Source organism: Entelurus aequoreus, linkage group LG01 (genome assembly GCF_033978785.1).
Source record: "Entelurus aequoreus isolate RoL-2023_Sb linkage group LG01, RoL_Eaeq_v1.1, whole genome shotgun sequence".
Lineage (NCBI taxonomy): Eukaryota > Metazoa > Chordata > Actinopteri > Syngnathiformes > Syngnathidae > Entelurus > Entelurus aequoreus.
In genome coordinates this window covers 29,315,031-29,337,884 of record NC_084731.1, presented here as the reverse complement: position 1 = coordinate 29,337,884, position 22,854 = coordinate 29,315,031, and the positions used below count along the sequence as shown (strand labels likewise).

At 38.0% G+C, this 22,854-nt stretch overlaps 1 protein-coding gene across 2 annotated transcripts in view; it reads right to left on the bottom strand.

Annotated features, from left to right (window-relative positions):
• Positions 1 to 19,846, bottom strand: part of LOC133650144 (chemokine-like protein TAFA-1) — a 401,775-nt gene extending 381,929 nt beyond the window's left edge. For both annotated transcript variants that reach the window (XR_009826188.1, XM_062047052.1), the window contains exons 1-2: positions 19,378 to 19,846; positions 1,523 to 1,689 (exon numbers count right to left, since the gene is read on the bottom strand). Coding sequence is in view for 1 of the 2 variants with exons in the window: in XM_062047052.1 (XP_061903036.1) it covers positions 1,523 to 1,649 (127 nt within the window). In the remaining variant the exon portion in view is untranslated. The remainder of the gene's footprint in view (positions 1 to 1,522; positions 1,690 to 19,377) is intronic.
• Between the last annotated feature and the right edge of the window lie 3,008 nt (positions 19,847 to 22,854).

Below are 22,854 nucleotides of genomic sequence, written 5' to 3'. Positions count from 1 at the left end.
AAGTAAACAAAAACAGAATGCTGGACGACAGCAAAGACTTACATGCAGTATGTGTCCGTACATGACATGACAATCAACAATGACCCCACAAAGAAGGATAGCGTCCGCACAACTGAAATAATCTTGTTAGCCAATACAAAGCAGGTCAGGTAAAAGCACCAACAACAGGAAATCACCAACAAAAGAGGAAGAGCCACCAAAATAACAGTGCAAGACAGGAAGTAAAGCACTACACACAGGAAAACAACAACGAACTAAAAAAAAAAAAGACAACCTGGTGGAGTTTCATTTTTTACCGTTTCTGCTGGGGGCGTGCCTCCGTGTTTTTTCAATGAAAAAAATGTGCCTTGGCTCAAAAAAGGTTAAAAAACACTGGGTTGGAAAAGTATTTTTTTTCCTGGCCGTTCCCCTTTGGTACCACTGCATTATTCACAAGACACTTACTGAAGCTTGCACGTTACTTGTACATCTTTGCCACCAAACCAGTCAAAAAAAAAAGAACGCCGGAGAGGAAAGTTAGCCTTTAAAAATTCATCCCTATCTCGCTGTCGCTCATCCGTCAACCTCTTGTTCCAATTAACAGCGGCGGGGTACTTGGAGAACTTTCCATCAGAGTTCGCATTTGTCTGTGTCAGCTGTTTCATAACAAAGGAAGTCAGAATCCTTACATGCTGCTCAAGCCCCAGAACTCCAACATAGGCATGGATTTTGGATTTCTTCCAGTTTTTTTTATGCTGTACTTCAAATGTAAGGCATTGCAAAAGGAGAACTAAGCAGAAGAAGCTTCATTTTAACAGACGCTTGGCTCCTGGAGAGAGCTCCCCGTTAATGTCTGAGGGTTCAGCGAGAGACGGGACACTCGTTGTTAAAAGCTTAAGGAAAGCCTTTTTTGCTTCCTACTAAAAAAGCTCCCCCTTGCCTGCAACACGCTCTCTTTACGCTCTTACCAAGGCTGGTAAGCTCGTTCATAATCAGAGAATGAAGTCTCTCCTCGACACTCGCTTGCCCCTGCAGTGCAAAAAGGCGCCTGGCTTAATTGCCAAAGGTTTCCATTCCAAAAGAGGGAAACACAATTGTCATTTCCATCCAAGGCACCGAGATCAAAGCTCCCTTGGCTACCGGCGCCTTAATGAAGGTCTTTGCCTCTAGCTCGGTGTAGTCATTTGCCAACAAGACTCCGGGTGCAATAGTCACATGCAAATGCATGGCAACTGTGCACGCAGAAAGAAACCACACAAGTGTGTATCTTCTCCATACATGCAACCAAATGTACATGAACATCAGAGTATGACTAAATCTGATGCAAATTAAAAGCATATTTAGCCATTGCTTATTGTATATGGCTTCGAGCGTGGCGAATCATCACGTTACAGTACACAGCTGTGGCGAATCATTCTGACATACTGCGGCAGTCGCTTTTCCACACGACCAAAGCCGAGGAGGGAGTCACAACATCGCACCCCCCCCCCCCCCCGTTTCGGGGCTGAGAAGCCAAAAATGGGACAAACAAGGGCACACTTACCCAGGGTGAGGATGTCGGTGCGACCGGGACGGGCCACGTGGTGCTGCTGGATGGTCTGGTAGAGTGAGGCCTGGCACAGCAGCAGCAGGAAGCTGAGGCTGACCCACATGGCCAACAACCAGGACATTCTAAGGCCGGGGGTCTGCAGCTCACGACGGTGTGCGAGTCTAGGGAACACGGCATGATTACAACACGTACTTGCAGGCGCTTGAACAAAATTATTATGTAGTATGTCATTTAGACTGGGTTTGTTTAGAAGTATGCAAACTGGTAATTGCCTTATGAATAAAGAATGACATCGAGTTTGAATGTTTTTTTTCTTCCCTGCCTCCCGATTCAGTGACTTACTGTCCATGACGCACTTTTGTTTCAACTCCATCATGCCAGCCAGACTTAAGCTCATGCTATCAGTAACCAAACTGCATTTAGTTTAGATCAGGGGTGTCCACATTTTTTCCACTGAGGGCCGCACACGGAAAAATTTAAGCATGCGGGGGCCATTTTGATATTTTCCATTTTCAAACCATAACAAAATATATGGATTTCTTTTTTTTAACCTTTAGGGCTCCGGGGACCATAAAGGGTCTCGGTCATTATAACGTTAAAAATAAGTCAAATTATTATTATTTTTTTTTATTTAACGCTTACAGTAAATCTCTATATCAACTTCAGGTTGACAAAAAGTAAAAAAAAAAATTATGCCTTTTCTGTCAAAGGCAACTTTGTTTTTTATAGCAAAACTGGAAATATGCAGTATTTAGTAATTATAACTCTAAAAGATCAATAATGCAGGACACCATTGATTTTAATTATTTAATATTTTTGAGAAATCAGTGAAAATATTAATAAAATCCCACTAAATATGTTTGGGATCCAAAAGGTCCCCCACTCGTAAAGTGATGCATTTTTATTAGGTTTTATTTTACTTTCAACCCTCAAGTTACGAGATCAACTTCAGATATATCTGTCGATTTTACGTTTGAACTATTATTTTGTTTGTTTTTATGCTCTTTTGTCAAAGAAATCTTTGATGTTTTTATATGGCAAACACACAATATATGCAATATGTTTTCCACATAAAACATTTTAAAGTGACATTTTTGAAGTAATTGGAACCTTGAATAGGTCAATAATTCATTATAACATTGATTTTTTGTCTTTTTTTTTTTTTGAGCAATGGCAAAAAAAAGAAAAATAAAGGAAGACAAAAGAAAAAAAAAACAGCCTGCATGGCATCTTTGTGTCAACATTGCAACTTTTTCTCGTTAGATTTCACCTCATTCCACTTTTTTAAATGTTTTTTTTTATTTTTGCAATACTATAAATTTTGCAATTTTTGCAGAATGTGTGGCGGGCCGGTAAACAATTAGCTGCGGACCGCAAATGGCCCTCGGGCCGCACTTTGGACACCCCTGGTTTAGATAATAATGAGTCATATATTGGAACATGGGAGCCATTATTTAAATTTGTTTTAACTATTAAATGAACCAAAAATATGACTTGTTTTATCTTTGTAGAAAATATTGGACACAATGTGTTGTCAAGCTTATGAGATGTGATGCAAGTGTAAGCCACTGTAACACTATTGTTCTTTTTTTTTTTTTTTTAATGTTTTTATTTATTATAAATGTCTGTAATGATAATGTTAATGAGGGATTTTTAATCGACTGCTATGTTGAAATTGTTATTAATATTTATACTCCATCCATCCATCCATCTTCTTCCGCTTATCCGAGGTCGGGTCGCGGGGGCAGCAGCCAAAGTAAGGAAGCCCAGACCTTCATCCAGCTCTTCCCGGGGGATCCCGAGGTGTTCCCAGGGCAGGCGGGAGACATAGTCTTCCCAACATGTCCTGGGTCTTCCCTGTGGCCTCCTACCAGTCAGACGTGCCCGAAACACCTCCCTAGGGAGGCGTTCCGGTGGCATCCTGACCAGATGCCAGATTTCATCTGGCTCCTCTCGATGTGGAGGAGCAGCGGCTTTACTTTGAGCTCCTCCCGGATGACAGACCTTCTCACCCTATCTTTACGGGAGAGCCCCGCCACCCGGCGGAGGAAACTCATTTCGGCCGCTTGTACCCGTGATCTTTTCCTTTCGGTCATAACCCAAAGCTCATGACCATATGTGAGGATGGGAACGTAGATCGACCGGTAAATTGAGAGCTTTGCCTTCCGGCTCAGCTCCTTCTTCACCACAACGGATCGATACAGCGTCCGCATTACTGAAGACGCCGCACCAATCCGCCTGTCGATCTCACGATCCACTCTTCCCTCACTCGTGAACAAGACTCCGAGGTACTTGAACTCCTCCACTTGGGGCAGGGTCTCCTCCCCAACCCGGAGATGGCACTCCACCCTTTTGCGAGCGAGAACCGTGGACTCGGACTTGGAGGTGTCGATTCTCATCCCAGTAGCTTCACACTCGGCTGCGAACCGATCCAGTGAAAGCTGAAGATCCTGGCCAGATGAAGCCATCAGGACCACATCATCTGCAAAAAGCAGAGACCTAATCCTGCAGCCACCAAACCGGATCCCCTCAACGCCTCGACTACACCTAGAAATTATGTTCATAACTTTTATGGACATAATTTCTAGGCGCAGCCTTGGCGGAGTCCAACCCTCACTGGAAACGTGTCCGAATTACTGCCGGCAATACGGACCAAGCTCTGACACTGATCATACAGGGAGGGGACCGCCACAATATGATACTGTTGTTGATAATATTCATTTTTGTCTGACTGCTTTTGGATTGTTTTGTGTCATGTTTGTGTGTCCTCTCAATTGCTGTGTTTTTTGCTATTATGAATGTTGCTGGCTCGGGTTTGGTTTTTTGGAATTGGAATTGCTTTTTTATGCTATTGTTGTGTATTGTTTTGTTGGATAGATTAATAAAAAAAAAATGCTGTAGCATCCGTCTGTCAGTCGACATTTGGTAATCATTTTCACTTTGGACATATTGACCATGAATTAATTTTCAATAATTGTGTTCAGGAGCGAACACACAGAAGATAATACAAATACTAACAGAATAAATGAGCAAATTAAAAATGTGGTTTGACAAAAATAGACTATATTTGAGTCTCAGTAAAACTAAAATAATGCTATTTGGTAACAGTAGAAGAGAAAGTCAAACACAAATACAAAGAGACATTGAAAGGGTAAAAAAAAAAAAACATTTTTGGGTATAATAATAGATGATAAAATGAATTGAAAATCTCAGGTAAAAAAATATACAACATAAAGTAGCAAGAAACACGTCAATAATGAATAAAGCAAAACATGTTCTGGACCAAAAATCACATCATATTCTCTACTGCTCACTAGGGTTACCATATCTGAGTTATTGTGTAGAAATATTGGGAAATAACTACAAATGTGCGCTTCATTCACTAACTGTGTTACAAAAAAGATCAATTAGAAATAATACATAATGTTGGATATAGAGAACATACAAACCCTTTACTTATTAAATCACAATTATTGAAATTCAATGATTTGGTTCATTTGCAAACAGCTCGAATTAAACACAAAGCAAACTATAACCTGCTACCCAAGAATGTACAACAATTCTTCTCAACAAAAGAGGAGAAATATAATCTTAGAGGAAAATCCATTTTAAAACATTTGTATGCTCGTACAACACTTAACACCTTTAGTATATCAGTATGTGGAAATAAATGATGGAACGGATTAACCAATGAAATGAAACAAAGCACCAATATGATTCAGTTTAAGAGACTGTTCAAACTACATGTGTTCACAAAGTACACAGAACAAGAATTATGATGAACATCTTGAAGTCTTTTTCTTTCTTGAGAGTACTTATGTTTTTAATATGTGTTTGCTTACTATGGTATAGTGTTTATTAATTATTTATGTGTTCACTGTTCTGTTACAGAGAACAAGGAATTGGATAAAATTGCTACGGTATGAAAAGGGGTAGGATTAAATAAGCTCTGCGTCTTCCTGCTCCTTTTCGGATGTGCTATAATGAAACAACTGGAAATGTGTGATGCATTACATTGTATCGTATGCATGTTCGATATAAATTGAAACTGAACTGAACTGAACTGAAATCATTTGTCATTTTCACACCAATTTAGAGTCTCCGGTTGGCCTGGGATCCATCGAACGATGACTGAAAATGAACTTGATAACTTAAATTGCTGTGTCTGTGTGTGCTTGTTTTCTACGTCTCACGTCCCCAAACAGGGTGCAAGAGGGTTCATTCAACAGCCGAATTAGTAACTCTGCCGGTCAGTACACCGCAATCTTTGTGTCGGTGGGCGGAATAGCTTACACACACAGGATGCACAGACAGAGAATCTTGCTAGTCGCTACTCGCCAGTGAGAAACACCGCAAGGTAGCCAAAATTTGGTAGAAAAAAAGATGATTACAAAGCCAAATATCCATTGTGGGAAGAGTTCGGCTACAAACAAATGAGCAATATGAGCCCATCAACATGGATGAACGGGCACTATTTGTTGGAAAGGTATGCAGTGTTGGCGTTTACGCACTTTTTGTGTCTTTTTACGCATTGAAATCAGAAAGGACGCGCATTTCCGTAAGTCCGTTTTTTTGTTTTTTTTTGTCGACCATGCTTTCTCTGGGTCAAAACTCCAGTTTGCTTGTTTTTTTGTTTTTTTATGGATTATCTCTTTTTCTGCCAGTGTTTTGTTTTGTTCGTTGTGACGGTGCGCTCTTATCACGCCGTTATTTGAAGACCGACACGTCTTTCTCTCTCTCTCTCTGGCCAGGAGAGCGAGGACGCACCTGTCAGAAGATACCCGGGTCAAATTTCCGTCCCCGTTTATTGCGTTTTTTTGGTCGTCTTCAAAGTAATGAACTTTCCGGTACAATTTCTTGAATTTTGATTCGCCGAAAGGTTTATCAATCACAAATACTTCCCCGGTTTGCACTCAGCCAACTTTAACACAAGGGTCTGTCAAAAGAAAGACTTCATGGTTAACACTAAGGTGAGTGTAAAGTCAAGCTTTTTAACTTCATCCTGTGCCATGGCTCCAGTAAATGACTGGTTTTAGTCTTTGTGAGCTTCAAGCTAACCAGCATTTGATCAGACTCCTCCACCCCAAAAACATACTTTGCAGGTCAAGAAATGGGGAACATATGTGCCTTTTGAAGTGTTAATGTGCGAGGAGTGTTCAAAAGGAGTCTCTTGGAGAAGTGGCTGACAAGATAGCAAGTGTTGCTCGCATCGCTGATAGTGACATCATCACCGTCATTGTTTACGGAAGCAGAGATGCTCACTGTGCATTATGATAAACACGCATACGTCGCCAGGCTCTGCTTTTTATCGATACATTTATCAGACTTAATTTTTTATTATCTGTAGCAGGGGTGTCAAAAGTGGGGCCCGGAGACCATTTGCGGCCCTAAGCTAATGTTTTAAAGGCCCACGGCACATTCTAAAAATACTATTAAAATAAACAAAAACATAACAAAAGTGAAATAACAAAGCGTACAGTTGAAATGTAATTTAGAAAAAATAGCAATGTTGACTAATAAAACAAAGCTGTGTTTTTTTCTTTAAAACTATCATTGCTCAAAACATAATATTGAATCAAAATCAATGTGTTTTATGAATTATTGACCTATCCATTGCTCCAATTACTTCACATTAAATGTTCCATTTTGAAACTTATTTTTTGTAGAAGATTTTGCATAGTTTGTGTTTGCCATAAAAAAAACAGTTTTCTTTGACAAAAAAAGCAGAAAACAAACAAAAAAAACATGAAACATTTTTTTTTTAAATTAACAGATAGATCTGAAGTTGATGTAGACTCTAAAAATGTAAGTGTTAAATAAATAATCCATGTACATTACCGTTCAAAAGTTTGGGGTCACCCAAACAATTTTGTGGAATAGCCTTCATTTCTAAGAACAAGAATAGACTGTCGAGTTTCAGATGAAAGTTCTCTTTTTCTGGCCATTTTGAGCGTTTAATTGACCCCACAAATGTGATGCTCCAGAAACTCAATCTGCTCAAAGGAAGGTCAGTTTTGTAGCTTCTGTAACGAGCTAAACTGTTTTCAGATGTGTGAACATGATTGCACAAGGGTTTTCTAATCATCAATTAGCCTTCTGAGCCAATGAGCAAACACATTGTACCATTAGAACACTGGAGTGATAGTTGCTGGGAATGGGCCTCTATACACCTATGTAGATATTGCACCAAAAACCAGACATTTGCAGCTAGAATAGTCATTTACCACATTAGCAATGTATAGAGTGTATTTCTTTAAAGTTAAGTCTAGTTTAAAGTTATCTTCATTGAAAAGTACAGTGCTTTTCCTTCAAAAATAAGGACATTTCAATGTGACCCCAAACTTTTGAACGGTAGTGTATGCCCTGGCACACCAGTATAACACATTTGTTATACTTTTATACTGAAATAAATACACCTACAACTTATTAAATAAAAATATAGAAAAAAATACCGGCAGCGGTAAAGTTTAGATCCATGAAGGAAAGAAGAAAGTGTATGAATGTTTATAACTGAATACATTTGCATATGCAAAAAAATGTATTTTCTTTTGTATAATTCTTTTAATGAATTAAGTAATGTATATAACAACCTTTTTCCAAAACACAATATAGAATGTGAGATATAACAGGATAATGCATATATTTATGATTTGTTTTCAAAACGCTTACAAAAAAGGTGGACCCCAAAAATTTACCGTGGAACCCCATTTTTATGACTCGATGGGGTCTGTGGGACCCCATTTTGTAAAATCCCTAGCGCCAACACTGGGTATGTCATGTCAAGTGATCACAACAAAACAGTTTTTCTAACTGGGGAAAAACTGCACTTCAAGATGTTCAATATTTGTTAAAGCGCATTTTTCCGAACAGAGATTGAGAGTCCATTTTATTTGCATGATTGTTTACTTATTTGGGACAATTTCAAGTTCTTAACGTCCAATTACATCAGTAAAAAAAAAAAGAGAATGATATCTCAAATGTTCTTGCATTTAAATGGAATACTTTAAATACTGTTATTAATACTATGTTTACATAAGTGCTTAATTAATTTAGTCTAAAAATATTGATGACAATAATATTATCGGCAATAATTTGTGGGACAAAATAGTAATCACAATCAAATATTCATTTTTAATACATAAAAATTATGATTCATTTTGCATGAACAAACACATTTGAGAAAGAAGGCACTATAAAAGCACTTAATGTGTTCCTGAAACAAACACCTTTAATGTCATGATCATGTCTGTTCCTCTAAACTAACAATTATTGGGACTTTTTATTCCTTCTGTGTTATTAATGTGCTATTTTAACATGAAAGTGCTTCTGTGAAAAGAAATGCTATGTGTCAATACTTAATGTTTTCTCACTAAATGTGTTTTTTTTTTCCAATTCGACAGAAAAAAATATATGTACCGCTTGAAATTGCATTCCTTTTAAACGTTAATAGTATCCAATATTGCAACAAATATTACAGTATATTATGATACTTTCCAAACATGTTTTTGTCTAAATAAAAATACTTAACTTTACAGCAAACTACCCATCAAATTAATAAAAATGACAATACATTTTATGTTGTTCTTTACAGCATATTACTGTAAATTGGAAGAAACTACCACTGTTTTTGGCGTTCTGTTGACTGAGCTGCCCGTTTTTGACTGTACAATCTCACGGTTGTTGTTTTCAAGGGTGTATTACTGTAAATGGAAAGACGGTACATTTGTTTTTTACGGTAGAAACACTGGCAGCTAAGTTGCCAGAATAAAAAAAAAGAACTGGTGCTGTTTTTCCATTAACAATATAATGTTGTAAAAACCAATGTAAATTTAACTAAAAAATTATGGCAACTAAGCCGCCATCTTTTTTATGTGGAAAAACCCTCCAAAAAACAGTGGTACTGTTTTTCTATTTACTGTAAAATGTTGTAAACATTTTTTAAAAACACTATAGTTTACAGTAAAATTTTGTAAATGTAAAGTTTTTACTGTAAAATTAACAGTCTACTTAAAACAATTGATATAATTAACAATGTAATCTAGAGGCAAATTCATACATTATTTGCTGTTACAAACGGCCCTCTGATGGCAGCCATAACTCCGATGTGGCCCTCAATGAAAACCAGTTTGACACCCTTGCTGTGGAGTATGCATCATTTTTTTTTTCATTTCTATCCAAAGAGGGCCAACATTTTGTTTAATATCATTCATATTTCCTTTGCAGCCTGTCAGAACCGGATCAAAGGAGCATTTGCGCAATCAGTAACTGGGATAAACTGCCCTGAATATGTTATCAAAGACATTTCAGGAACATTTAAAAGGTTCTGTGCTGCGGATTGGTTAATTTTGTTAACATTTTTAGTCAGATTAATAATGATGATAGCTGAATATTAATTACCGTGTTTACTGACCTTGTTCCCAGTGCCAACCACACTAGTATGGGGGGGCTACACATGTAAAAGAGTGACTATGCTATATTCTGGCTCTTGAACAACAATTTACAAAACATATAGAATTTTAAAATACAATACAAACATTTATTTTGTGAGTCAGTCACAGGGCACGAATAAGCATCCATTCACACACCAATGCACACTTTACAGCAGGGGTGTCAAACGTACGGCCCGAGGGCCGGATCAGGATGAGTTTGCTAGTATAAAAATTAACCTGAAATTTTTTTAATGAAAGAAACTGCTGTTCTAAATGTGTCCACTGGATGTCGCAATGTCAAATCTTTGTATCTTTGTAGATGATGCTACATATGTACAAAATAAACAACAGTCGAGGAAAATTATCAAACTACATAAATAGCATAATTTGATTTTGCTATAATTTATTTTATCTCGATAGATTGAAAATTAACACCGATAATTTATCCAGAAAATATAAATAACGACAAATAAAGATGGAATACATGTAAGTGTAAAAAAAACAGAACAACATTATGATTTGTACAATTTCAGAATGTGCTTGTTGTATGTTTTTTGAACAAAGAAAACAATCTGAAGTTGTCTTTATTTTTAAGTTATCGTGCCGTGATTTTACCAGTCACCGGCCCACTTGGGAGTAGATTTTTCTCCATGTGGCCCCCCGATCTAAAATGAGTTTGACACCTCTGCTTTAGAGTCTTTGGTGGTGAGAGGTTTGAGCTGGATTCAAACCTCCTGGCTGCGAGGCAGATGTGCTTAACCCATCATATCAAAGCTTACGGTTGTCTTGGAGGAGCATGTGTGGCGTTCCCTGGTCCAACTGGCAAATCATTCATGGGCGAAACCAAATATTATTTATGAGTAGAGATTCTACCATGTTGTTGGCAAGGCACAGTATTTTTTATGCATTATTTATTTATTAGTTGACAGTGATATGGTTTCACCTTACAGGTAGTATAACTTGATGTTTTGTTATATACTGTAATTTATTGTGGCTGCTTTTGGAGGTTTATGTTTTTAAGAAGTGCGATTCCTCATGTCGGAGGGACCGACAGAGGAGATCATTCACAATGTCTGAGTTGGCAGTTTGCGCACATCCCAGCAGTCACAAGCCTGATGTGTGATTTGCTCTGTAACGTTGATTCATCTTTTATTTTGCTCAATGCACCAGTAATAAAACTAGGCGTTAGGTAACCACTATTGAATCCAAGCTGCCTCGTTCCATTACTGGATTAAGTTTTTGGACGAGACATTTAAGGTGCTGAAGTGATAATAATAACTGTCATATATTTCCTTTCAACGTACAATATGACCGCAATGCTGCGTCAGCATGATTTCAAATTGGCTGATATAAAACCCCACATTTGGCCTCGTCTCTGGCAGTGAGAAGACTAGAGAGAGATAAAAAAAAATTGGCTGCCATGACAACAGTCTTCCAAATTCTTGCAAGATGTAGGTGATGATTTGCAAGTTCAGCAGGAAAAAATCAGGAACTCCCCCCCCCCTCCCTTCTAATTTAGTGGCACTTAGTAGAAGAAGGCCCCCAGGAGCCCTTCTAATAAACATTTAGGATTGGAAACATATTCCTATTAAATTTTGGTCAGAGCCTAAACTATAACAAATTTCAAGTCTTTGGATAGGAATTTATGATGGTGTTTTTTCCCCAATTTAATAGTTTAATTATCCAACAGGTATAACAATCCTTTTTTTTATTATTACATGTGTTTGACACACAAACGGTGCACTCAAATGCAGAAATGGACTATATAAGAATGTAGTCATGCTTTCAAATCAGCATCTCTACAGCAACAAGTCCAAAGTTTCCATGTATTTTGGTCATTCAATCCCAGACCTTCCAATCCACCCGGCAGTTGATTTTCTTCCCAACTTGATACCAAGTAAAATTCAGGCTGGTATTGGCGATACTCATTCGATACATATATTTTGTGCAAATATACCTAATGTAACGTGGCTGCTAAAATTTTAAAAGTTGCATATTTGCAAATAACATATCTATCTAAAAAAACAACATTAAAAATATAAGAAAAAGAGCAAAATAATGGGAATATAATGTGAAAAAGCAGACATTTTAAAACAATTAATAATCACATATTTTAGTAATTTATAACACAAAGTTGTGTCTTTAAATATATATATTATCCATTTAGCATATTTTTTTTTTATGAAAAAAAAATTCTAAAAGGCCTTTTCAGTACGTGCCCCTTAGTGGAAAAAGTTTAAAAACTCTTGATCTAAAGTAGTAGATGCTCTCAAAAGAAAAAGAAAATATACTTGAAATATATACAAAGTTTAGTTAGTTAATTGAAATGAAAATAATAATAATTTATGAATAACAACCATAATAAACAATCTTGAACATTAATATTTTCGTACAGGCAGCATTTCTAACACAGTAGGTTATACAGTTACACAATTGTGTTATTATTATTCGAGAGGGACAAGCGGTAGGAAATTAATGGATGGATTATAGTATTCTCTTCCTACATGGGGAAAAAAACTATAGTAAAAATGTAAGAGAATCCAGCAAAATTATCGGTATTTAATGAGAAAAAACTGAGATGTCCCAAATTTAGTGGTTCTCAAACTTTTTTCACCAAGTACCACCCCAGAAGAAACTTCTCTCCAAGTACCAACATAAAGACAAACAATAGAATACAGAAGCGTAGTAGGCCTAAGTATTCATCGAAACCAAGGCAAACATTTTTTCAACAGGTATATTGAACATGTTTTGGCCCCTGTAACACTACACACAGTTTGAACAGTAACACTGTTTGAATATAGGAACATAAAACACTTGGATTTTAATAAAATGATTCCTTTGGCGTACCACTAGATGGAGCCCACGTACCACTTGTGGTACATTAACCACAGTTTAAGAATCACTGTACTAACTAATCAATAATCATACTATATTTGATCACCTATAATACATAGTTTACATAATTTTTAACATTTTTTTAAATATATATTTTTTTAATATAGCCCTTGCATACTTTGACTTTTCCTGGTCATATGGTGGAAAAAGTTTGAACACTCCTGAACTAAAATATCAACAGTATCGATATTTTGATTTGAGGATCTTTAGAGCATAAAGACCTGGAAACAGCGGTATCGATATTTCAGTATCGATCTGCACATCACTACCACCCAATGCTCCCAAGAGCATCACATCCTCCCTTACATTTTAGGGCCCAAATAAGCATTTAATTTGGGGGATGTTTTTTTTTTTATTCATGTGAAACTTATACTATTTTAATCAAACTTGAATTAAATGCAATCTGATGCATGTTTTGTACTGAAACAAATATTTTTTAGTGCAAACTTAATTCAATATAACTAAAACAAAAATCTGGAAATCTTCCTGAAACAATTCAGACCGAGAGTCGGACTTTGTACAAGCAGCACTACTACCATGTCACATCGGGCTGTAAGCATTTCATCCATCTATCCATCCATTTTCTACTGCTTGTCCCTTCTATTATTATATTTTTATCAGTGACAAAGCAGGAGGGAGCTATTTCCTGTATTATTTATTTTCCAAATAATTCAATTCAATTCACCAATTTGTTTTGAGTAAAACAATTGAGTCTACACAATTTAAACAAAGAAAAAACATCCCGAATGCAATATTTGCAAAAACTATAGTACAAGTAAATGGAAAAAAACAAAAATATATGCTGTGTGTCCAAAACAGAGCAGGGAGAAGCAAAAGCTTGCATGTCCAGCGTTCCTACTTTTATTTCTGTCCGCGCTTTGAGTTCCTTAAAAAGGTAGAAAAGCGCTATACAAGTACAACCCATTTACCATTTACCATTCATTAATTGACATTATACACATGCTTATTCACGCAAAACAGGGACCCCAATGGATCGCGGGGCCCTAGGCGCAGCCAGTGATCCGCTTATAGGGAGGGGCGGCCCCTGCTGATACTACTTTCGCATGTGGCAAGGCAGACAGGGTGGTATTTCTATGTGCTGTGCTTATGTGGGATTTTACCTAAAATGATGGTAAGCCGTGCTCACTCATGCAATAATAAGGTAACTGAAATGTGAAAATTGTGACACTCTTGCAAATAATGTATTAATAATGCATGTCTGACGGGGTCAATCACAACAAAATGAGGATTATCAACGTTTTAAAATAGTTTTGTTTTTTTAAATACATTTGGCCGATTAGTGCACATTATGGCCAAATTCAAATCCGAGTTCTATGTTTGTCCTCAAACGAAATTACAAAAATGAAAACACTTTGTGTGCTTGGTTGTATATTGATTAAGTCAGTGTTTTTCAACTTTTTTTGAGCCAAGGCACATTTTTTGCATTGAAAAAATCCGGAGGCACACCACCAGTAGAAATCATTAAAAAACTAAAACTCAGTTGACAGTAAAAAGTCATTGTCACCATTGTTGGATATGACTTTAAACCATAACCAAGCATGCATCACAATAGCTCTAGTGATGCATGCACCTACTTGACAGTACACCTCAAGTAGGTGCACTGTCACCACCTGTCACATCACGCCCTGACTTATTTTGACTTGTTTGCTGTTTTCCTGTGCGTAGTGTTTTAGTTCATGTCTTGCGCGCCTATTTTGGTGGCTTTTTCTCTTTTTTTGGTATTTTCCTTTGTACGCCGTCTTTGCTCCACAGTAAGTCTTTGCTGTCGTCCAGCATTCTGTTTTTGTTTACTTTGTAGCCAGTTCAGTTTTAGTTTCGTTCTGCATAGCCTTCCCTAAGCTTCGATGCCTTTTCTTAGGGACACTCACGTTTTGTTCATTTTTGTTTAAGCATTAGACACATTTTTACCTGCACCCTGCCTCCCGCTGTTTCCGACATCTACAAAGCAATTAAAACTTGCTCACATGACACATGTGCATACAGACAAGGTAGACTGCAATCCTTTCACAGAAGCTTTAAAGGCCTACTGAAATGATTTTTTTTTATTTAAACGGGAATAGCAGATCCATTCTATGTGTCATACTTGATCATTTCGCGATATTGCCATATTTTTGCTGGAAGGATTTAGTAGAGAAAATCGACGATAAAGTTTGCAACTTTTGCTCGCTGATAAAAAAAGCCTTGCCTGTGCCGGAAGTAGCGTGACGTCACAGGAGGGAATATTCCTCACAATTTTCCTTTGTTTACAATGGAGCGAGAGAGATTCAGACCGAGAAAGCGACGATTACCCCATTAATTTGAGCGAGGATGAAAGATTCGTAGATGAGGAACGTTACAGTGAAGGATTAGAGAGGCAGTGATGGACGTATCTTTTTTCGCTCTGACCGTAACTTAGGTACAAGCTGGCTCATTGGATTCCACACTCTCTCCTTTTTCTATTGTAGATCACGGATTTGCATTGTAAACCACCTTGGATACAATATCCTCTTGAAAATGAGAGTCGAGCACGTGAAATGGACATTCAGAGTGACTTTTATCTCCACGACAATACATCGGTGACACACTTAGCTACTGAGCTAACGTGATAGCATCGTTCTCAAATGAAGATAGAAACAAAATAAATAAATCCCTGACTGGAAGGATAGACAGAAGATCAACAATACTATTAAACCATGTACATGTAAGTACACGGTTAAAAATTCTCAGCCTGGTAAGGCTTAACAATGCTGTTGCTAACGATGCTAAGGCTAATTTAGCAACTTAGCAACCGGACCTCACAGAACTATGATAAAAACATTAGCGCTCCACCTACGCCAGCCAGCCCTCATCTTCCCATCAACAGCCGTGCTCACCTGCATTCCAGCGATCGACGGCGCGACGAAGGACTTCATCCGTGGGTTTGGCGGCAAGCATCGGCTAGGCGTAGTAAGTAGTCCTTGTTGTGTTGCTGTAAGTATTGTACTTAGCCGCTAATACACCGATCGATCCCACCTACAACGTTCTTCTTTGCAGCCTCCATTGTTCATTAAACAAATTGCAAAAGATTCACCAACACAGATGTCCAGAATACTGTGGAATTTTGTCGAAGAAAACAAGAGGTTTCTGTATCGGGTTCGACGGGGTCCAACCACTTCCATGGATTCTGTGACGTCACGCGCATAAATCATATCCAAAGGAGTTTTTCAACTGGAAGTGTGGCGGGAATTTTAAAATTGCACTTTATAAGTTAACCCGGCCGTATTGGCATGTGTTTCAATGTTAAGATTTCATAATTGATATATAAACTATCAGACTGCATGGTCGGTAGTAGTGGGTTTCAGTAGGCCTTTAAACTCATTCAATGTAACAAGGGTTTGAAGTTTAATATTCGATTGTAGGTTATTCCAACCCTTCGGTGCTGAAAACCTAAATGCTTTCTTGCCCAGTTCAGTTCTTACTTTGGGGACGACAAATTGCATAACATTCATTGAATGAAGAGTATGACTTCCTTGTTTCTTTGTTAAAAGACAAGACAGATAAGAAGGAGTGATACCCAGAATGGTTTTGTAGATGAAAACATACCAATGATTGAGGCTCTGCCGAGCTCTAGACAGCACAGACACTCAACAACAACACATCATTTGCAGACTATAATTGCTGGTTTGCAAAAAATATTTTTAACCCAAATAGGTGAAATTAGATAATCTCCCATGGCACACCAGACTGTATCTCACGGCATAGTGGTTGAAAAACACTGCTCTAGACAGCACAGACACTCTAACCGCACATTATTTGCGAATTATAATTATTGGTTTGAAAAAAATATATTTTTTAACCAATTAGGTGAAATTACATAATTTCCCACGGCACACCAAACAATATCTCACGGTACACTAGTGGTTGAAAAACACTGGATTAAGTTACCATTTGCCTTATATAAGATAAAATCACCAATGTAAGGGACATTAAAAAATAAAACATTTATCGAGAAAAAAAAAAAAAATCCCAAAAGTCAGTCTGCTTGGACATATGGCAACACTTTTAATAACTCTCTTTCCATGTCGTATAGTAAGTGTTAATTTCCATTGAAAACACTGAAATGATGCACGACACACCTTCTTTGAACGTTCCTGTGTTTGACTGTGTTTACTCAGTATCTCATCCATTCAACAACAAGAGCAAAATTTACATTTTGATGTCTTAGCTCTTTTTTTTTTTTATCATCTACATCTTGACCTATGACATTAATCCCATTATAAGTGTCACTTTTCGACCAATTTCAATGCTTTACTGTAAATGTCTAAATTATTGAATTACACAACATTCAGCTGTCGGTTTGCACCTCAAATTAACACCTTTTACACTATAACATGAATGGAAGCACTTGGAATATGTCTGCAACATAGTGCCGGGAAAGCACACATGATTTGATGAATTATGCACGTTTTATATGATCTATAAGCTGTTCAATTTACTTGATCCATGAGGGCCCGAAGACATGCATGTTGACATCTGATAGTTAAAAAAAGTTAGGTTTAAAGTCCTGAACAAAACAAATCATTTAAATGTACTCCGCTTTTAAAAAAGAAGAAGCATTATGTTTTTTTTTTTATCCGAATGCACCTACAAGCGCAACTCCTCATTTTCAGCGGAACAGAAAATTACAATAAATTACCAGCAGTCCTACTGAAGGTGCAGAAAAAACAAGCCTGGTATCAGATTTTTTTTTTAAAATTTTTAATAAACAAAATTATAACATTCTCTTTTAAGATGTCTCACCTAAACAGCTTTTTTTCCCCTCCGTTCCTGCATGAGACCAAGGGGTAAGAGCGGACACACCTGCATGCTAATGCTCCTGTGTGGACACACTCGTCCACTATTACCCCCGTAGCCAATCCTAACTTGACCTCACAACTTTTTTTTTTGCACAATTGTAAAAATCCAATCCGAGGAAAATGATCCAACGTCGAAAAATGTCAAAACTCTAGGATTGGGATTTTTTTTTTTTTTTTTTACTTCCTGCAGCTACACGACATAATACCAAATGTGAGTAAAATGCATCCCAAAGTTTCAGGTAAAGGTGCCCCTCAAAGTCCTGGGCCAAAAATCACTTCGTATTCTCTACTGCTCGCTAGTGTTACCATATCTGAGTTATTGTGCAGAAATATGGGGAAATAACTACAAATGTGCGCTACATTCGTTAACCGTGTTACAAAAAAAAAAAGATAAATTAGACTGATGCATAATGTTGCATATAAAGAACATACAAACACTTTATTTATTGAGTCAAAAATATTAAAGTTCCATGATTTGGTAAAATTGCAAACAGCTAAAATGATGTACAAAGCAAACTATAACCTGCTACCAAAGAATGTACAACAATTCTTCTCAACTAAAGAGGAGAAATATAACCTTAGAGGAAAATCTCATTTAAAACATTTGTATGTTCGTACAACACTTAAAACAGTGGTTTTTAACCTGGGTTCGATCGAACCCTAGGGGTTCGGTGAGTTGGGCTCAGGGGTTCGGCGGAGGTCAAGACACACCCGACTCATCGTGTAAATAAAAACTTCTCCCTATCGGCGTATTACGAATACGGCAACAGCAGAAGTCACACTGATTTGCAGGTGTGTCATTTGTTGTGAGTTTATGCACTGTGTTGGTTTTGTTGTTTGAACAAGGTAATGTTCATGCACGGTTCATTTTGTGCACCAGTAAAAAAAACATGGTAACACTTTAGTATGGGGAACATATTCACCATTAATTAGTTGCTTATTAACATGCAAATTAGTAACATATTGGCTCTTAACTAGTCATTATTAAGTACTTATTAATGCCTTATTCGGCATGGCCTTATTATAACCCTAACCCTGGCCCTAACCCTCTAACCCTAACCCTAACCCTAACCCTAACCAAATAATTCTAAATTAAGTCTTTGTTACTTAGAATATGTTCCCCATACTAAAGTGTTACCAAAAACATATAATAACTTTGTCTTGAATTTGAAAAAAAGGAGGGTTCGGTTAATGCGCATATGAAACTGGTGGGGTTCGGTACCTCCAACAAGGTTAAGAACCACTGACTTAGAACCTTTTGCATATCTGTATGTGGAATTGAATTATGGAATGGATTAAGTAAAGAAGTTAAACAATGTATTGATATGATCCAGTTTAAGAGGTTGTTCAAATTATGAGAAACACTTTCAACCTTATTGAAAATAAGATATTCTTCATCTCAGTATGTTAATCATGACTGACTTAATTATTTATTACAAAACTGCTGTATTACTCATTCACGGATGTCATTTTGCCATAAAAAAAAAAAGTCAGTAAATTAACATATGTAAACGCTCTGAAGTGGGAAAGGGGTAGGATTAAATAAGCTAAGCTTCTTCCTACTCCTTTTCGGACATGATGTAAAAGTGAAATGATGTGAAATGGTGTGATGTATTATGCTGTAAGTGTTCGAAATAAACTAAAGAAAGAAAAGAAAGAAAAAGAAAGAAAGAAAGAAAGTGACCCTTACCTTAGCAATGACTTCAGGAGGACCGAGGCAGGGTTTGGATGACTTACTCCTCCTCTTTAAATTCATCCATGCTGTAAAAAAAAACAACCAAAAAAACCTGGGATTCCTGCCTGAAATTCCAGATTAGAATAGGATCTGGAAGAAAGAAAAAAAATAGTCCCTCCTCTGGACCCGCGCTCCTCACTTCCTTTGAATTCCTTGACAACACAAACCCTCACGTCTGTGTCAGCCACTGGTTAGGGGACTAAGAGATGCTTGGATGTGGAGATCTCTGTTCCTCTCTCCTCAGTCCTTGCCTTTTTGTCTCCGTCCGTAGAAACTCCTATGCCGTGGCGACAGGGGGGCTTTTTTGACGTCTTCCACCGTCACACTCCTTGTCAGGCTGCTCTGTCGGCGTCCTCCACATTGGAGAAGCTCCTCGCCTTGGTCCTCTCCCCCCCCCCTAGCCACTAAGTAGAGTCTGTGTCAGAGAGGCAGCGCTCTTGTGTGAGTGAGCATGTGTGTATTACAACCTAGTCCAGCTGGGAAGAGAGAAAGTGAAAGTGAGAGAGTGGAATCACATGCCTTAAAGTAAGACTGCCCACTTCTGCATCAAAACTCCATCAGTAAATGAAGCGCGCTTTATTAACCCCAGCGTTCTTTACATCCCCTGCGCCATGACAGGAGACGGGGCATTAACGTTACGCCCTCGGCTCGTTAGTCATGTGTGGAGAATGGGTGCCTGCGAGGGTGTGGACGGCGGGGTGAGTGAATTTTCACCCCCTTCCCTCCCGTCATTGCCCCCCCCCCCCCCTGGCACTTGAGGCTTGAGAGTGAAATGTGTTCCAAGCACGGGACTTTTACTAGGCGTCGGAGTGCCTCATCAGAGCCTCTGCAATCACCAAACGGTCCATTAGCAGCTGGCTAGCAGTTTCTGCAGCGATGAACGTGGATGTGAGTTTTTTTTTACGGCCGGTCCCCGTTGCATCTGCAGAAAGTGCCAGAAGGAGCGTGTGAGCGTCCTTCAGTGGCTTTCTTTTGATAGAAAAAAAAAAAAAATCCACAGTTTTCTGTGTGTTTGTGTGTGTGTGTGTGTGTGTGTTAAGGCTGGGCGATATATCGAATATACTCGATATCAATCAATCAATCAACGTTTACTTATATAGCCCTAAATCACGAGTGTCTCAAAGGGCTGCACAAGCCACAACGACATCCTCGGCTCAGATCCCAGATCAGGGCAAGAAAAAACTCAACCCAATGGGATACAATTAGGGATGTCCGATAATGGGTTTTTGCCGATATTCGATATTCCAATATTGTCCAACTCTTTAATTACCGATACCGATATCAACCGATACCGATATATACAGTCGTGGAATTAACACATTATTATGCCTAATTTGGACAACCAGGTATGGTGAAGATGTTGCATGTCCTCTTAAAAAGGGAGGGGGTGTCGCACTAATATACAATGAAAACTATAATTTTACACCTAACCTAAATAATAAATATAACTCGTTTGAGGTGCTCACTATGAGGTTTGTCACACCGCTGCCTCTCCACCTGGTTGTTATCTACCGCCCCCCTGGGCCCTATTCGGACTTCATCAGTGAATTCTCAGAGTTTGTTGCTGATCTAGTGACGCATGCCGACAATATAATCATAATGGGGGACTTTAATATCCATATGAATACCCCATCGGACCCTCCATGTGTGGCGCTCCAGACTATAATTGATAGCTGTGGTCTTACACAAATAATAAATGAACCCACGCATCGCAACGGTAATATGATAGATCTAGTGCTTGTCAGGGGTGTCACCACCTCTAAAGTTACGATACTCCCGTACACTAAAGTAATGTCCGATCATTACCTTATAAAATTCGAAGTTCTGACTCATTGTCAACAAACTAATAATAATAATAATAACTACTATAGCAGCCGCAACATTAATGCTGCCACAACGACGACTCTTACTGACCTACTGCCTTCGGTAATGGCACCATTCCCAAATTATGTGGGCTCTATTGATAACCTCACTAACAACTTTAACGACGCCCTATGCGACACCATTGATAGTGTAGCACCGCTAAAGCTAAAAAGGGCCCCTAAAAGGCGTACCCCATGGTTTACAGAAGAAACTAAAGCCCAGAAATTATCATGTAGAAAGCTGGAACGCAAATGGCGTGCGACTAAACTTGAGGTTTTCCATCAAGCATGGAGTGATAGTTTAATAACTTATAAACGCATGCTTACCTCAGCTAAAGCTAAATATTACTCAAATCTCATCCACCTCAACAAAAATGATCCTAAATTTTTGTTTAGTACAGTAGCATCACTAACCCAACAAGGGACTCCTCCCAGTAGCTCCACCCACTCAGCAGATGACTTTATGAATTTCTTTAATAAGAAAATTGAAGTCATTAGAAAAGAGATTAAAGACAATGCATCTTAGCTACAACTGGGTTCTATTAACACAAATACGACTGTATATACGACGGACACTGCCCTCCAAAATAGTTTCTGTCTCTTTGATGAAATAACATTGGAGGAATTGTTCAAATGTGTAAATGGGACAAAACAAACAACATGTTTACTTGACCCAATTCCTGGGAAACTTATCAAGGAGCTTTTTGTATTATTAGGTCCATCAGTGTTAAATATTATAAACTTATCACTTTCCTCTGGCACTGTTCCCCATTCAAAAAAGCGGTTATTCATCCTCTACTCAAAAGACCTAACCTCGATCCTGACCTCATGGTAAACTACCGGCCGGTGTCCCACCTTCCGTTTATCTCGAAAATCCTCGTAAAAATTGTCGCACAGCCGCTAAATGAGCACTTACCGTCTAACAATCTCTGTGAACCTTTTCAATCCGGTTTCAGGACGAATCACTCTGCGGCAGGGGTGGGCAATTAATTTTTACCGGGGGCCGCATGAGCAACCCGAGCACCGCTGGAGGGCAAAACCGACAATATCTCAATTAAATTTTGCTCAAATTATTTTTGATATATACCGTAAGATAAATAATAATAATAATAATAATAGTAATGAACAATAATAGTAATACTTCAACATAGTGTGTGTAACAGCATTCCACGACTAATATAAATAAATTAACATTAATAATAAATGACAGTAAAATAAGCACACGTATGACTGAGGAGTCATAGTGTAACTTTGTGTGGTGTTTGAGTTGTCTGACTTTTTGTGTGGCCATAAACGCACCAGTGGTTTAGTGCTATGCGTGTTGGTGACAGATGACAAGTTGGTTTTGGCCTGGTTTGTACGGCAGAAAATGACTAGTTTTTCGAGATAGAAGTGTTTTACTCATGTTTTTGGTGTGGTTATGTCCGAATATAAACAGTTTTGCTCAATAAAGTGATCGATATAATTCCTGTCCTCGAAGCATCTCGATAGACGTTACAATAATTGAACGGTGTTGACGAACACCGTTAGGGCCGCTTGTTGTCACTGTCACTCAAAGTTGCATTGCAAA